Source organism: Vicugna pacos, unplaced genomic scaffold (assembly GCF_048564905.1).
Source record: "Vicugna pacos unplaced genomic scaffold, VicPac4 scaffold_203, whole genome shotgun sequence".
NCBI lineage: Eukaryota > Metazoa > Chordata > Mammalia > Artiodactyla > Camelidae > Vicugna > Vicugna pacos.
In genome coordinates this window covers 104797-121143 of record NW_027328882.1, presented here as the reverse complement: position 1 = coordinate 121143, position 16347 = coordinate 104797, and the positions used below count along the sequence as shown (strand labels likewise).

The 16347-nt window shown below is 61.5% G+C and overlaps 3 protein-coding genes across 3 annotated transcripts in view; 2 read left to right on the top strand and 1 right to left on the bottom strand.

Moving 5' to 3' along the window:
* LOC140695417 (uncharacterized) overlaps positions 1–4667 on the bottom strand; it is an 82434-nt gene extending 77767 nt beyond the window's left edge. The window contains exons 1-3 of the mRNA XM_072958114.1: positions 4645–4667; positions 4527–4603; positions 3966–4092 (exon numbers count right to left, since the gene is read on the bottom strand). Of these exons, the coding sequence (XP_072814215.1) occupies positions 3966–4092; positions 4527–4603; positions 4645–4667 (227 nt within the window). The remainder of the gene's footprint in view (positions 1–3965; positions 4093–4526; positions 4604–4644) is intronic.
* A 226-nt stretch (positions 4668–4893) lies between these two features.
* On the top strand, positions 4894–7458 carry LOC140695410 (uncharacterized). The gene is made up of 2 exons (XM_072958107.1): positions 4894–6380; positions 7018–7458. The coding sequence occupies exons 1-2, from the start codon at positions 5061–5063 to the stop codon at positions 7189–7191; spliced, it is 1494 nt and encodes a 497-aa protein (XP_072814208.1). The 5' UTR covers positions 4894–5060; the 3' UTR covers positions 7192–7458.
* A 1271-nt stretch (positions 7459–8729) lies between these two features.
* LOC140695394 (uncharacterized) lies at positions 8730–14710 on the top strand. Its single transcript, XM_072958089.1, has 4 exons — positions 8730–9137; positions 9555–9840; positions 10146–11518; positions 14669–14710. The coding sequence occupies exons 1-4, from the start codon at positions 9003–9005 to the stop codon at positions 14708–14710; spliced, it is 1836 nt and encodes a 611-aa protein (XP_072814190.1). The 5' UTR covers positions 8730–9002.
* The last annotated feature ends 1637 nt before the right edge of the window (positions 14711–16347 follow it).

The window sequence follows — 16347 nt, the reverse complement described above, 5'->3', positions numbered from 1 at the left end:
CCCTTTCCTAGGCCTGCCCACTCCTGTGCCTACACATTCCTGGGCCTGCACACTCCTGGACCTGTACACTCCTGGGCGTGCCCTGGCATGGGCCTGCACACAAATGGGCCTGCACTCTCCAGGGACTGCACCCTCCTGGGCCTGCACACTCCTCTGTCTGCACACTCCTGGGCCTGCCCCAAATTGCCCTGCCCTCTCCTGTGACGGCCCTCACAAGTCCTGCACACTCCTAGGCCTGCACACTCGTGTACCTCCTCCCTCCTGTGCCTGCACACTCCTGGCCATGTACACTCATGGGCCTGCCCTCTGCATGGCGTGCACGGTCCTAGGACTCCCCATTCCTGCGCCTGGACACCCTTGGGCCTGCCCTCTCCTGGGCCTGCACACTCTGGGGCCTGCCCTCACCTGGTTCTGCACACTACTGGGACTGTACACCCCTGGACCTGTACACTGCTGTGCCTTCCCTGGTCTGGGCCTTCCCTGGCCTGGGCCTGAAAACTACTGGGCCTGAAAACTGCTGGAACTGCACACTCATTGGCCTGCAAACTCCAGGACCTGCACAATCTTGGGCTTGAACACACCTGGGCCTGTATACTCCTGGGCCTGCACACTCCTGTCTCTGCACACTGTGGTGTTTGCACACGCCTGGGCCTGCACGAACGTGGGCCTGTACACTCCTGGGCCTGCACACACCTGAGTCTGCACACTCCGGGGTCTGCACACTCCTCGGTCTGTATACTCCTGGGTTGTACACTCCTGGGCCTGACCTGGCCTGGGCCTGCACGCTCCTGGGCCTGCACACTCCTCTGTCTGCACACTTCTGGGCATGCACAACCCTAGACCCTATACTCCTGGGCCTGCGCATCCCAGAGCCTGAACACACCTGGGCCTCTATACTCCTGGGCCACTACTCTCATGTGCCTGCTCCGCCCCGTGTCTACACACTCCTGGCACTGCACAGTCCTGGACCTGCACACTCCTGGGCCTGCCCTGGCCTGGGCCTGCACACTAATGGGCCTACACACACCTAGGAATGCACCCTCCTGGGCCGGCACACTCCTCTGTCTGCACACTCGTGGGCCTTCCCTGGTCTGGGCCTTCCCTGGCCTGGGCCTGCAAACTACTGGGCCTGCAAACTCCTGGAACTGCACACTCATTGGCCTGCACACTCCAGGACCTGCACAATCTTGGGCTTGAACACACCTAGGCCTGTATACTCCTGGACCTGCACACTCCTGTCTTGCACACTCTGGTGTTTGCACACGCCTGGGGCTGCAGGAACCTGGGCCTGTACACACCTGGGCCTGCACACTCCTTTATCTGCTCACTCCTGAGACTGCATACACCTGGGCCTGCACATTCCTGTATCTGCTCACTCCTGAGACTGCATACTCCTGGGCCTGCAAACTCCTGGGCATGTACAATCCTGGGCCTGCACACTCCTGGACCTGTACACTCCTGGGCCTGCCCTGGCCTGGGCCTGCACACTAATGGGGCTGCACACACCTAGGAATGCACCCTCCTGGGCCTACACACTCCTCTGTGTGCACACTCCTGAGCCTGCACACCCCTGGGCCTGCACACTCCTCTGTCTGCACATTCCTCGGCCTACACACTCCTAGGCCTGCACACTCCAGGGCCTGCTGACTCCTGTGTCTGCACACTCTTGGGCCTGCACACTCCTGGACCTGTACAATCCTGGGCCTTCCCTGGTCTGGGTCTTCCCTGGCCTGGGCCTGCACACTACTGGGCCCGCACACTTCTGCAACTTCACACTCATCGGCCTGCACAGTCCACGACCTGCACAATATTGGGCCTGAACACAACTAGGCCTGTATCCTCCTGGATCTGCACACTCCTGGGCCTGCACACTCCTCTGTCTGCACACTCCTGGGCCTTCACACACCTGGACCCGCAGACTCCTGGGCCGGCGCATCCCAGAGCCTGCACACACCTGGGCCTCTACACTCCTGGGCCAGTACAGTCGTGTGCCTGTTCCGCCCCGTGTCTGCACACTCTTGGGACCGCACAGTCCTGGCTATGCACACTCCTTGGCCTGCAGACTCCTAGGCCTGTTCGACTTCTGTCTGCACACCTCTGGGCCTGCACACTACAGGGCCTGCACATACCTGGGCCTGCACGAACCTGGGCCTCTTCACTGCAGGTCCTGCCCTCTCCTAGGCCTGCACACTCCTGGAACTGCACACTCATGGGCCTGCCGTCTCCTGGGCCTGCACACCCCTGTCTCTGCACACTCCGGGGACTGCACACTCCTCGCTCTGTATACTCCTGGGCCTTTACACTCCTGGGCCTGCCGTGGCCTGGGCCTGCACGCTCCTGGGCCTGCACTCTCCTCTGTCTGCACACTCCTGGGCCTTCACACCCCTGGACCTGCACACTCCTGGGCCTGCGCATCCCAGAGCCTGCACACACTTTAGCCTCTACACTCCTGGGCCAGTACATTCGTGTGACTGCTCCGCCCCGTGTCTGCACACTCCTGGGACTGCACAGTCCTGGCTATGCACACTTCTTGGCCTGCAGACTCCTGGGGTTGTTCGACTTGTGTCTGCACACCTCTGGGCCTGCACACTCCAGGACCTGCAAATCCTGGGCCTGCACACAACTGGGCCTGCACACTACTGGGACTCCACACTATCTGTCTGCACTCTCCTGGGCCTGCACACACCTGGGCCAGCACACTCCAGGGCCTGCTGACTCCTGTGTCTGCACACTCTTGGGCCTGCCTTCTCCTGGGCCCGCACAATCCCTCGTCTGCACACTCCTGGGCCGCACGCTCCTGGGCTTTTCCTCACCTGGGCCTGCCCCCAGTTCGGCCCGCCCTCTCCTGGACCTGCACACTCTTGGGCCTGCACACTCCTCGGCCTGCCCTCTCCTGGGCCTGCACTCTCCTTGGCCTGCACACTCCTGGGCTTGCACACTCCTGGACCTGCACACTACTGGGCCTGCTGAATCCTGTGTCTGCCCACTCCTGCGTCTGCACACTCGTGTGCCTCCTCCCTCCTGTGCCTGAACACTCCTAGGCATGCACACACCTGGGCCTGCCCTCTCTTGGCCCTGCACTCTCCTTGGCCTGCACACTCCTGGCCTGTTCCCTCCTGCGCCTGAACACCCTTAGGCCTCCCCTACCTGGTTCTGCACACTCCTGGGTTGCACACTCCTGGGCCTGCTCCCACCTATGCCTGCACACTCCTAGGCCTGTTGCCACGTGTGCCGGCACACTCCTGGGACTGCACACTCCTGGGCCTGCCATGGCCTGGGCCTGCACCCTCCACTCTCTGCACACTCCTGGGACTGCTCAGGCCTGAGCCTGTACACTCCTGGGCCTGCACACTTCTGTCTCTGCACACTCTGGTGTCTGCACACTCCTGGACATGCACACTCCTGGGCCTGTACACTCCTAGGCCTGCCCTGGCCTGGGCCTGCACCCTACTGAGCCTGCACACTCCTCTGTATGCACACTCCTGGGCCTGCACACTACTGGGCCTGCACACTCCTGGGCCTCCTCCCACCTATGCCTGCACACTCCTAGGCCTGTTCCCACCTGTGCCAGCAATCTCCTGGGCCTACACACTCCTGCACCTGCACAGTCCTGTGTCTGCACAACCCTGGGCAAGCACACTCTGGGCCTGCACACCCCTGGCCATGCCCTATCCCGGGCCAGCCCCCACTTCGCCCGACCCTCTCATGGACCTGCACACTCCAGGGTCTGCTCACATCTGTCCCTGCACACTCCTGGGCCGGCCCTCTCCAGTGTCTCCACACTCCTGGGCCCGCACACTCCTGGGCCTGCATACTCCTGGACCTGCCCTGTCCCTGGCACCAGCCTCCTTCACCCCAACGGTGCCACTCACACGGCTGTGGCGTCTAGCCAGGAGCCCCCAACCGAAACCCCTCCCGAGGGACCCCCTTGCCGGTCCCCAGGGAAGCAGCGGGGCTCCTCTTACCTGCGAGGCGGAGACGTAGTCCAGCTGCAGCCTGACGTCCAGCTGCCGGGCGTGCAGGGCCAGCGTGCATGAGGACAGCAGGATGGCCGTGATCGGCTGGAAGCTGCCCCCGGAGCCACTACCGCCCCTTGGGGAAGAGGAGGAGGAAAATCCACGTCAGTGCCAAGAACACAGGACCCGTCCACAGAGGGCCCCTCAGGTGTGACAACCCCAGAGGCGCCCGCAGCCGACCTGGGCTGAGAGCCACTTCTCTCGCGGAAGCTCAAGGACCTATGCTGAGCCTCCCTCTCCCTCCCTAAAGAGGGAAAACCCAGAGGTTTTCTAACTTTGCACTCACTGTCCATGTATCAGCCATGTCTAGTTTACCTCCCCAGCACGGCAGACCCCCTCCCTGCCTTCCCCACCCCCTGCAGGCGGCTCTCGGGGGCTGGGGGGGGGCGCCCTTCCTCCCTGAGGCCAGCCCTGCTGGGGCAGCAGGTGTAATAGAAAAGACCAGATCTGACTCCCTATTAGATCTGTTCTTTTTCCTTTAGCCCTCTGCTGTTTTCCAGGCTGTCTTACCAGCTCTGCACCTTTTGGAAATCAATGTTGCCTTCAGCCTGAAATTGACAGAAGAGCCTGTTCTCAAGGCTCTCAGCCTTCAGGATAAAACCTCTTTTGCTCTCCCATACACACAAGCAGCTGCAGAACAGAAAGTAACATTTGTTTTGTTAGAGGTTTTACAGGGGCCCCATGAGCTGACCCACAACTGCAAAAACAAAGAATTCCTGCACCAAGGACTTTGCACCAACCACCCACAACCCCTCTCCTTTTTAGCGTAAAAGGAGCCTGAATTCTCACTCGGAGAAGGTGGCTCTCCAGGACATTAGCCTGCCATCTTCTCGGTCAGCTGGCTTTCCAAATCAACTCACTATTCTTTACCCCGACACCGCGTCTCCCGATTTCTTGGCCTGTCGTGCGACTTGCGGAATGAGTGTGGACTTGGAAACACAGGGAAGGAAAGCCAAGTCAGGACTCTCACCCTCTGCCTCTGCTCAGAATACCACCAACGGGTTGCTGGGACAGTGGACGGAAAACTGAGGCTGCAACACGACCATGAGCACTGGGCCTGGGTGGGAGAGATGGCGGGTGCTGTCCGAAGCGCACCCGGCCTCCTTCCGAGTCACATCACACCCACGTCCCCAGACCCAGGGAGGCCTGGAGCCCCACACAGCAGAGCGCCTCCAAACCTGCAGATGCCCAGTGACCGGTCCACTGTGCACCCTCTGGCGCCCTCCTCCCCGCTCCTCCTCCTTCTGCCCCGCTGGCTCAGCCCTGGTCCCACCACATCCTCACCCAGGGCCAGCACTGCTGCAGGAACACCCTCGGCAGGCCGCCCAGCCTCACGCCCTCAGGTCCGCACACCTGGTTGGTGCAGCTCTGCCCCTTTCCAGCCCTCACCACCGACTCTCCAACCGCCTGCTCTCCCGCCCTCCGCCCCCAGTCGTACAGAGCGCCTCCTCTGGTCACGGCATCCTGCCCTCCAGGGTCGACAGGGCCTGCACAATCCTGGGCCTGCACACAACTGGGCCTGCACACTCCTGGACCTGCGCACTCCTGGACCTACGCACACCTGGGCCTGCAGGAACCTGGGCCTGTACACTCCCGGGCCCGTTCCGTATTGTATCTGCACACTTCTGGGCCTGCACGCTCCTGGACCTGCGCACACCTGGGCCTGCACGAACTTTGGCCTGTACACTCCTGTATCTGCTCACTCTTGTGACTGCATACTCCTGGGCCTGTACAACCCTGGGCCTTCTCTCTCCTGGGCCTGCCCCAGTTCGGCCGGCACTCTCCTGGAGCTGCACACTCCTGGGCCTGACCTATCGTACGCCTGCACAGTCCTGGATCTGCACACTTCTGGACCTGCTCCCTCCTGTGCCATCACCCTTCTGGGACTGCACACTTGTGCGCCTGCACACCCCTGTGCCTGACACACCTGGGCCTGCACGCTCCTCGGCCTGCACACTCCTCTTGTCTGCACACTCCTGGGCCTCACCTATCCTACGCCTGCACAGTCCTGGATCTGCACACTTCTGGGCCTGCTCCCTCCTGTGCCATCACACTTCTGGGACTGCACACTTGTGCGCCTGCACACTCCTGTGCCTGACACACCTGGGCCCGTACGCTCCTGGGCCTGTACACTCCTGGGCCAGCCCTGGCCTGGGCCTGAATACTAATGGGCCTGCACACTCCTGGGACTGTACCCTCCTGGGCCAGCACACTCCTCTGTCTGCACACTCCTGGGCCTGCACAACCCAGAGCCTGCACACACCTGGGCTGAACACTCCTGTGCCAGTACACTCGTGTGCCTGCTCCCTCCCGTGTCTGCACATTCCTGGGCCTGTACAGTCCTGGGTCTGCACACTCTTTGGCCTGCACACTCCTTGGCCTGTTCCGTATTGTGTCTGCACACTACTGGGTCGGCACACCCTAGAGCCTGCACACTCCTGGACTTGTACACTCCTGGGCCTGCCCTGGCCTGGGCCTGCACACTAATAGGCCTGACACTCCTGGGAATGCACACTCCTGGGCCTGCACACTCCTCTGTCTGCACACTCCTGGGCCTGCCCTATTTGGCCCTGCCCTCTCCTGTGACGGCCCTCACCTGTCCTGCACACACCTGGGCCTGAACACTACAGGCCCTGCACACATCTGGCCCTCTACCCTCCAGGGCCTGCCTTCTACTGGGACCGAACAATCCCTCGTCTGCACACTCCTGGGGCCTGCACGCTCCTGGGCCTTTCCGTGCCTGGGCCTGCCCCCAATTCGGCTGGCCCTCTCCTGGACCTGCACACTCTTGGGCCTGCACACTCCTGGGACTGCACACTCCTGGGACTGCACTCTCCTTGGCCTGCACACTCTTGGGCCTTCTTCCTCCCGTGCCTGCACACTCATAGGCCTGTTCCAACCTGTGCCGGCACACCTCTGGGTCTGCACACTACTGTGATGCATACTCCTGGGCCTGCACACTCCTGGACTTGTACACTCCTGGGCCTGCCCACTAATGGGCCTGCACACTCCTGGAAATGTACCATCCTGGGCCTGCACACTCCTCTGTCTGCACACTCCTAGGCCTGCACACTCCTGGGCCTGCACATCCCAGAGCCTGCACACACCTGGGCCTCTACACTCCTGGGCCAGTACACTCGAGTACCTGCTCTACCCCGTGTTTGCACACCCCTGAGACTGCACAGTCCCAGGTCTGCACACTCTTTGGCCTGCACACTCCTAGGCCTGTTCCGTCTTGTGTCTGCAGACCTCTGGGGCTGCACACTCCAGGGCCTACACACACCTGGGCCTGCACGAATCTGGGCCTGTTCACTCCTGGGCCTGCACACTCCTGTCTCTGCACACTCCTGGCCTTGGATACTCCTGGGACAGTACACTCCTGGGACTGACCTGCCCTGGGCCTGCACTCTCCTGGCCCTGGACAAGCTTCTGTCTGCACACACCTGGGGCTGCACACTCCTGGGCCTGCACACTCCTGGGCCTGCCCTCTCCTGGGCCTACACTCTCCTTGGCCTGCACACTCCTGGGCCTGCTCCCTCCTGTGCCGGCACACTCCTGGGCCTACTCCCACTTGTGCCTGCACACTCCTAGGCCTGTTCCCACCTGTGCCGGCACACTCCTGGGACTACACACTCCTATGTCTGCACACCCCTGGGCCTGCACACTCCTGGACCTGTACACTCTTGGGCCTGCACAATAATGGGCCTGCACACTCCTGGAAATGCACCCTCCTGGGCCTGCACACTCCTCTGTCTGCACACTACTAGGCCTGCACACTCCAGGGCCTGCTGACTTCTGTGTCTGCACACTCTTGGGCCTGCCTTCTCCTGGGCCCGCACAATCCCTCGTCTGCACACTCCTGGGCCTGTACGTTCCTGGGCCTTTCCTCGCCTGGGCCGCCCCCAATTAGACCCGCCCTCTCCTTGACCTGCACACTCCTGGGCCTGCACACTCCTGGGCCTGCACACTCCTGGGCATGCCCTCTCTTCGGCCTGTACACTCCTGGACCTGCACACTCCTGGACTTGTACACACCTGGGCCTGCCCTGGCCTGGGCCTGCACACTAATGGGCCTGAACACTCCTGTGCCTGCACACTCCTGGGCCTTTCCTTGCCTGCACCTGCCCCCAATTTGGCAGAACCCGGTCCCAGTATCCATCCAACCTGCAGGGGACTGTGTGGGAATCACACAAGGATGTGTGACCAGAAGGCAAAAAAAAAGCAGGGAGCCACTGTGGGGCAGCGCACCCTAGAGGCCTAGATGGGGCACTGGGCCTGAATCTGACATGACAGAACGACCTAGGAGGTCGCATGCCAGAATGGACGATATCAGAGTTGTGTTTAATTTCAACCCGCCGACAGGGAGCTGGGAAGCAGGCGGCAAGGAGGGTGACTTTCCCCAGATCCCAGGGCAGACCCCGGCCTGTGTGGGGTGTGCCCTGCTCCCCACAAGCCCTCTGTGGGGCCCTTCCTTTGCTGAGTCTGTGCATGAGCTCCCTGTGATGCCAGCCCGCAGAGGTGACAGGTGCAGTAGGTGTTTGTGGTTCTAGAGACATGATGGCTTTCCTAGGAAGCAGGGTCCTGAATGATCCCCACTGGGCCAATGGGGGATTGGGGAGACCCTGAGAAGCAGGTGGCTTGTCCAGGGTGACAGCACTGCTGGCGGGGGAGCCGGGTCTGAACCCAGCTGTGTCGTCAGAGCTGTGACCCTGGCTGCATCCAGGCCTCCCCAGGGCAATAGGAGGGGCCGAGTTGGTGTCACTGGGTGGACATGGCATGGGGTGGGAAGTGAGCCATCAGCAGCCCAGAGAGGCCCTTGGGGAGCTTTGTGTAAGGAGGAAGCTTGGGGAAGGGGACCCCAGGAAGTGACCTCACTTCCCTGGCAACAGAGCCCAACAGAACTTGGGACCCAGGTCACCAGGCACCCGCTGTGTAGAGAAGGACACTTCTCAACTGACTTGGCTGGTGAACTCAGCTCAGCTCAGACATGTTTTGTTGCATCCCAAGATCCCGAGGTCGCGGCCCCCGGAAAGCCCGCAGCAACGGCCTTTGCCAACAGTGCCGACAGTGGGTCGGGTCTCACCCCAGGCGCCTCTGGCCTTTTGGCCAGAGGGACCGAAAGGTAACACAGGGAGGCCCAGGGCAGGCCCGCCCAGGCCGGGTCACCACTCAGACCCCACCCGGGTGGCCCCACGGCCCCTTCCTGACTGGTGGCGGTGGGGCAGTCATGTTGGGGGGGGGGTCCTGCCTCAAGCAAGAGCAGGCTGAGGAAGGGTCAGAGGCCTGGGGGGCCGATCACGTCCCCAGCCTGGGTCCAAGTGGGCTGGCTGGGATGTGGAGAACCGGGGCAGGGCCCTGCTGCCCGAGGTGGCGCCCATGCCCTAGGGTGTGTCTCTTGCCTCCCGGGTGACTGAGATGACCAAGGTCCCAGTCTGATCTGGCAGCAGAGGGTCGAGTGGGGCAGAAGCAGGAGTGGTCCTGGCCGGGCAGGGCTCTGAGACCTCCGGACCGGGCCGGCTGCCGGTCACTGTCATTGCAGAGCCAGACACCGCAGGATCCGGGGAACCAGGACACTCATGCCACCTCTCCAAGTGAGGGGCTGGTGTGCCACACTGTGGAAGGCCAGCACAGGCTCCAGAAGAGTCTGGGTATGAAGGGCTCCCCACCACCACGGCCTCCTGCCCAGACATCGCCCAGGTCTCTCCCCAGGATCTTGCCCAGGGCTGAGGGGCAGCTCAGCACCCCCGGCTCTGACCTGGAGCACCGTGCCCACCTCCTGGGGATTCAGGTAGAGGACCAGGAGCCCCCCGAAGCAGAGCCCAAAGGTGAGAAGGGCGGGGCCGGTGTGGGTGTGTAGGTGAGGGAGGGCGGAGGGCTGGGCCACACAGGGAGGCATCCCCAAAGTCTGTAGTTGGGACCAGAGCAAAGACTGGCCTCAGACCACCTGTCTGGAAGAATTCAGTCACAGAACAAGTGCCTGTGGGCACTTGCTCAGTGGGAGCTGCCTGCAAAGCTCTGGGAAGATTTCTGTCCTTGAAAAGGCACGTGGAAAGGGAGGCATGTGGGTACCTTTTTCCAGGTTGTGCCTGAGCAGAACCACTAGACTTAAAGCTCTCTCCACGTCCAACAGTTACAGGTCCAGAGCAGGCAGAGGCAGGGGAAGACGCCAGAAAACAAAAACAGGACCACCAGGGTCCAGCACGAGACCGCGAACACCCTCCAGCTGCTCCTGCTGAACATGAAGATCCTGCTGCTCCAGCTGCATATGAAGAGCCTGCCGCTCCTGCTGATCTTGCCACTCCCGAAGAGCCTGCAGCTCCTACTGATCTTGCCGCTCCTGAACAGCCTGCAGCTCCTGAAGAGCCCGCCGCTCCTGAAGCGCCTGCCATTCCTGCTGACCTAGCTGCTCCTGAAGAGCCTGCTGCTCCTGCTCATCTAGCCGCTCCTGAACAGCCTGCAGCTCCTGAAAAGCCTGCAGCTCCTGAAGAGCCTGCCGCTCCTGCTGATCTTGCCACTCCTGAAGAGCCTGCTGCTCCTGCTGCTCTAGCCGCTCCTGAAGAGCCCGCCACTCCTGAAGAACCTGCCGCTCCTGCTGATCTAGCCGCTCCTGAAGAGCCCGCCATTCCTGCTGATCAAGCCGCTCCTGAAGAGCCTGCCGCTTCTGCTGATCTAGCCGCTCCTGAAGAGCCTGCCGCTCCTGAAGAGCCCGCCGATCCTGAAGAGCCTGCTGTTCCTGCTGATCTAGCCGCTCCTGAAGCGCCTGCCATTCCTGCTGATCTAGCCACTCCTGAAGAGCCCGCTGCTCCTGCTAATCTAGCCGCTCCTGAACAGCCTGCAGCTCCTGAAGAGCCTGCCGCTCCTGCTGATCTTGCCACTCCTGAAGAGCCTGCCGCTCCTGCTGCTCTAGCCGCTCCTGAAGAGCCCGCCACTCCTGAAGAACCTGCCGCTCCTGCTGATCTAGCCGCTCCTGAAGAGCCTGCCGCTCCTGCTGATCTTGCCACTCCTGAAGACCCTGCAGCTCCTGCTGATCTTGCCACTCCTGAAGAGCCTGCAGCTCCTGCTGATCTTGCCGCTCCTGAAGAGCCCGCTACTCCTGAAGAGCCCGCCGCTCCTGCTGATCTTGCCACTCCTGAAGAGCCTGCAGCTCCTACTGATCTTGCCGCTCCTGAACAGCCTGCAGCTACTGAAGAGCCCGACGCTCCTGAAGAACCTGCCGCTCCTGCAGATCTAGCCGCTCCTGAAGAGCCCGCCATTCCTGCTGATCTAGCCGCTCCTGAAGCGCCTGCCGCTCCTGCTGATCTAGCCACTCCAGAAGAGCCCGCTGCTCCTGATCATCTAGCCGCTCCAGAACAGCCTGCAGCTCTTGAAAAGCCTGCAGCTCCTGAAGAGCCTGCCGCTCCTGCTGCTCTAGCCGCTCCTGAAGAGCCCGCTGCTCCTGCTGATCTAGCCGCTCCTGAAGAGCCCGCCGCTCCTGCTGATCTAGCCGCTCCTGAAGAGCCTGAAGCTCCTGAAGAGCCTGCCGCTCCTGCTGATCTTGCCACCCCTGAAGAGCCTGCAGCTCCTGCTGATCTTGCCGCTCCTGAAGAGCCCGCCGCTCCTGAAGAACCTGCCGTTCCTGCTGATCTAGCCGCTCCTGAAGAGCCTGCCGCTCCTGCTGATCTTGCTGCTCCTGAAAAGCCTGCAGATCCTGCACCTGCACCTGCGCCGCTGGGCAGTGGAGAACCATTTCGGGCATCATCACCCCTTAGGGCTGAGCCCCCTCTGCCCCCTCCTACACCTTCTCCAAAATCCCAACATGTATCCCCTCCCCTACCCGAAGTTGACTTCCCTACCCCTGAATTTGCTTTTGTTTTCTTCTTCTTTAGTTTAGTTTATTTGTTTTACATCATTTATGGCATTCTATAATTTTCCATTTCCCACTTCCTTTAATAAAATACAGATTTTTTCCCTTTTAAACTGCATTTCAGGAACATTAAGTGCATTCCCATGCTGTCCGACCATCACTACCATGTAGTTTTATGCTATTTATGCCCGTGAAGTACATCCCACCACGGCCTCAAACCCCTCATCTGAGGACGGACTGATGCCTGAAATGGTGGGAGATGACAGGTGTGGGCACGTTGCTGGGATCAGAGTTGATCCCAGGGAACCCACTGTATTGATGGGCAGCAGGTTCAGTGTCCAGGTGCTCTGTTCCGGGGAGGGCGGCTAGAGATGTGCAGAGTCCCCTCCCAGCGGTCCCCGTGCCTGTGTTGGGAACTGACCATCAAGGGGGGCCTGGTGAATGAACCGGACGCTAGAAAGGGACACCCCTAACTCCCCCAATTTGGAAGGCGGGGCTCCTTCTCCCTGCTGAGTGATGTGGCAACTGAGAATATCACACCCCCCACGCCCTAGCAGAAACTTCTCCTCTCACAGAGCCCACCCTCCCATGGGTCCCACTTTCCCCTGAACCCAGAGGCAGAGCCCCTCTGCCAGACAAGGGATGGGTAGGAGGGGTGGCTGCAACCTTACGGGAGTGGGCGTGCACCGTGCTTGACCCCTGAGCTCCCAGCTGTGCAGCAGAGGCCCAGGGAGGACTTGCCAGGGAGGGCCGCAGGGCAGGGGCAGGGCTGAGTTCTGCATGAATCCTGACTATGCGGGGGCCGAGGGACCTGGTTTTGAGCCACGTCCTGGGTCTGGGCACGATGCCTTGTGATCCCACAAGGGAGACCTCTCTGCTCTCATTGTTCAGATGGGAAGACTTGAGCCTGCCCACCTGAAGCGACGCCCTGCTTCCCCAATTGGGGAGGAGGCTGAGTTGGACTGGGCCCCACAATCTTCAAGGAAGATTGCTCTCCCCAAGGTTGGCTCTCTGGGTATAAACCTGGGCAAGGGAGTCCTGACTACCCCCTGCGCCTGCTCTGTGCTGGTAACCTCAGTACACAGAAGCCTTGAGTCTCAGTCCACCCAGGAACCAAACGTTCACCCGCCTACAGCAGAGACAACTGAGGCTCAAAGAGGAAGGTCTGCCCTGGAGATGGTGTGGAGGCCCAAGTCTCAGAAGACAGGTGAAGCCAGGGTCTCAAGGATACTGCACAAACAGGACTTCACTCTGAACTGGGAATGTTGTGGAAAGACCCTGGGGGCCAGGGTGGAGGAGATGGGAAGCAGACCAGAGCCCGGGGGAAGGCAGGGAGCCCCAGGAATGCCTCCATGCCCTCGGCACAGGGCAGGGGAGCAGCTCTGAAGATATGACAGCCGAGGCTGCCCAGGGGGCCTTCATCACTACCACTTTGCTCGGATGACCTCAACAGCCCCATGACCACACCCATTTGACAGATGCAGACAGACACCAAGTTAGCCACCAGGCTGACAAGGAGAGGAGCTGGGATCAAATCCAGGATCAGATTCCAAGTGCTCCGCTCGCTGGCCCCAGACTAAGCCTGCCTGCCAAAACCGACCCCAGGGCCTCCCGCCTGGCACTCTATATATACCTCAGTGGGCTCCCCTGCTGAGCCATCCCATCCCATCCCATCACACTGAGACAAAAGCACAGAGGCCTGGGGTCCAGGAGACAGGACTGGTAGCAGGGCCAGGGTGGGCACGTTCTGCCCACCCCCCTTTGCTGCCCCAGCCCAGGTGTCAAGTGGAAGCCTGACTGACGTGGAAACTGGCAGTGGGTGGGAGAGACAGGATGCCCCTTAGTTTCCCTGGCAACTGCTGCAGAACCGAGTCTTTCAGGATAAATTCAAGTTAGGCCTCAGCTGCTGAAACACCCATTATTTCAAGGCTGGTTACCTTGGTGACCCAGGTGGTGAGGACGTGGTGGGAGGAGGGGGTGGAGAGGCCAGGCAGGGGGCCACCGGCTCAGAGGACAGGCTGACCCTCAGACCTAGACATGACCCTGGTCACACACTGAGCCTTGAATTTCATCACAGACTGACCTCGGGTCCTGACACAGGGTGCCTGGCCCTTATCACAGACGAGCCCTGTTCCTGGTCCCAGACCGCCACCTGAGCTTGGCCGCGCAACCACCACGGAGGGACACTCAGCGAGTGGTGACTGCTACTTCTGTTATCATTGCTGTGCCGTTAACGTGCGTCCCACTCACAGCTGACACCTAACGAATGTCATTCAGACTAGCGTAACCGCAATGGGGGACTGTTCGCAAGGACTCCTGGGGCCCACAGTGCTCGGCAGAGGCTCGCAGGACCCCCTCTGCTGGGTGGCCACAGGGCTCCTGGGCTGGGTGGGCTGTGAGGGGGCAGCAGAGGAGTGGGCAAGGCTGGGGGGTGGGCTGCCCCTCCAGGCCCAGAAGGAAGCAGCCATTCTCCCCCGGCTCAACGCCCCCTCTGTCTGGAAGCCTCACTTTCATCTCATTACCTGATAAACTGAGCAAATGAACGGCAGCCAGGCAGCCTTGGCCACCCAGGAGACAGGGCACACGGTCAGGGGGCTCCCAGCCTCCTTCCCACCCTGGCGCCCCAGCCTGCAGGCTATGGCCTCTCTGGCCCACGGGGCCTCAGTCGGCCGGGATGAGGGCCCTGGGAGAGGCCCGCATCCTGCTAGGCCTTCCTGCTTCCTGGGCAGAGCTCTCCCCAGCCCAGCAGGTGAGGCAGCAGAGGCAGTGGGTCCGCCCCTGTCCATTCCTGCCCTGTCCTCGCCCACCAGGCCGGTTCCCCAGGCATCCAGGCCGTACTCCACGACCTGTGAAGTTAGGGCGTGTCCTGGGGCATGGAGTTCCTCCTCAGCCCAGTACATGGATGTGCAAATGAGGACCACAGGGGACAGGACAGCTCTCTGAATTCCCCCACCCAGTCCCCAGTCCCCTCCACCCTAGCCCCCATGGGTCCTGACTTGGGCCATCTGTCCAGAGGCAGGCAAACGCAGAGAAGACTACCATGAGAGGGAGAGGGATACAGAGCTAAGAGGCCAGGAGAGCAGGAGAGCAGCTGCAGAGGTGCAGCCAGGCAGGGACAGAGGTGGAGGACAGGGGACAGTTGCTCAGGCCCAACAAACACTTCCCACTTGAGCCTGCACATTCCTGGGCCTGCACACTGCTGGGCCTGCACAAACCTGGGCCTGCACGAACCTGGGACTCTTGACAGCCGTGCCTGCCCTCTCCTAGGCATTCACACTCCTGGAACTGCACACTCATTGGCCTGCACCCACCTGGAGCTGCACAATCATGAGCCTGCACATACTTGGGCCTGCACCCTGCTGGGCCTGCACATTTCTGGGCCTGCCTTCTCCTGGGCCCGCACAATCCCTCATCTGCACACTCCTGGGCCTGGACATTCCTGGGCCTGCAGAGTACTGGGCCTGTATACCCCTGGGCCTGCACACTCCTGTCTCTGCACACTCCGGGTTCTGCACACTCCTCGGTCTGTATACTCCTGGGCCTGTACACACCTGGGCCTGCACACTCCTCTGTCTGCACACTCCTGGGCCAGCACACCCATGGAACTGCACACTCTGGTGTCTTCACACTCCTGGGCCTGCACGCTCCTGGGCCTTTCCTCACCTGGGCCTGCCCCCAGTTCGGCCCGCCCTCTCCTGGACCTGCACACTCTTGGGCCTGCACACTCCTGGGCCTGCACACTCCTGTCTCTGCACACTCCGGGGTCTGCACACTCCTCGGTCTGTATACTCCTGGGCCTGTACACTCATGGGCCTGCCGTGGCCTTGGCCTGCACGCTCCTGGTCCTGCACACACCTCTGTCTGCACACTCCTGGGCCTGCATACCCCTGCATCTTCACACTCCTGGGCCTGCACAACCCAGAGCCTGCACAGATCTGGGCCTCTGCACACCTGGGCCAGTACACACGTGTGCTTGCTCCCCCCCGTGTCTGCAAACTCCTGGGACTGCACATTCCTGGGTCTGCACACACCTTGGCCTGCACACTCATGGGCCTGTTCCGTCTTGTGTCTGCATACCTCTGGGCCTGCACACTCCAGGGCCTGCACACACCTGGGCCTGCACGAACCTGGGCCTCTTGACTCCTGGGCCTGCCCTTTCCTAGGCCTGCCCACTCCTGTGCCTACACATTCCTGGGCCTGCACACTCCTGGACCTGTACACTCCTGGGCGTGCCCTGGCATGGGCCTGCACACAAATGGGCCTGCACTCTCCAGGGACTGCACCCTCCTGGGCCTGCACACTCCTCTGTCTGCACACTCCTGGGCCTGCCCCAAATTGCCCTGCCCTCTCCTGTGACGGCCCTCACAAGTCCTGCACACTCCTAGGCCTGCACACTCGTGTACCTCCTCCCTCCTGTGCCTGCACACTCCTGGCCATGTACACTCATGGGCCTGCCCTCTGCATGGCGTGCACGGTCCTAGGACTCCCC

What these genes read in the sequence shown, in the direction of transcription:
- LOC140695410 (XM_072958107.1), top strand. Translation starts at nt 5,061, where the DNA reads ATGAGCACTGGGCCTGGGTGGGAGAGATGGCGGGTGCTGTCCGAAGCG. An exon ending in GGGTCTGCACACTCTTTGGC is followed by an intron (nt 6,381 to 7,017) that starts CTGCACACTCCT and finishes CCACTAATGGGC; the next exon opens with CTGCACACTCCTGGAAATGT.
- LOC140695394 (XM_072958089.1), top strand. Translation starts at nt 9,003, where the DNA reads ATGTTTTGTTGCATCCCAAGATCCCGAGGTCGCGGCCCCCGGAAAGCC. An exon ending in TTGGCCAGAGGGACCGAAAG is followed by an intron (nt 9,138 to 9,554) that starts GTAACACAGGGA and finishes CTGTCATTGCAG; the next exon opens with AGCCAGACACCGCAGGATCC. An exon ending in CCGCTCCTGAAGAGCCTGAA is followed by an intron (nt 11,519 to 14,668) that starts GCTCCTGAAGAG and finishes CTCGCCCACCAG; the next exon opens with GCCGGTTCCCCAGGCATCCA.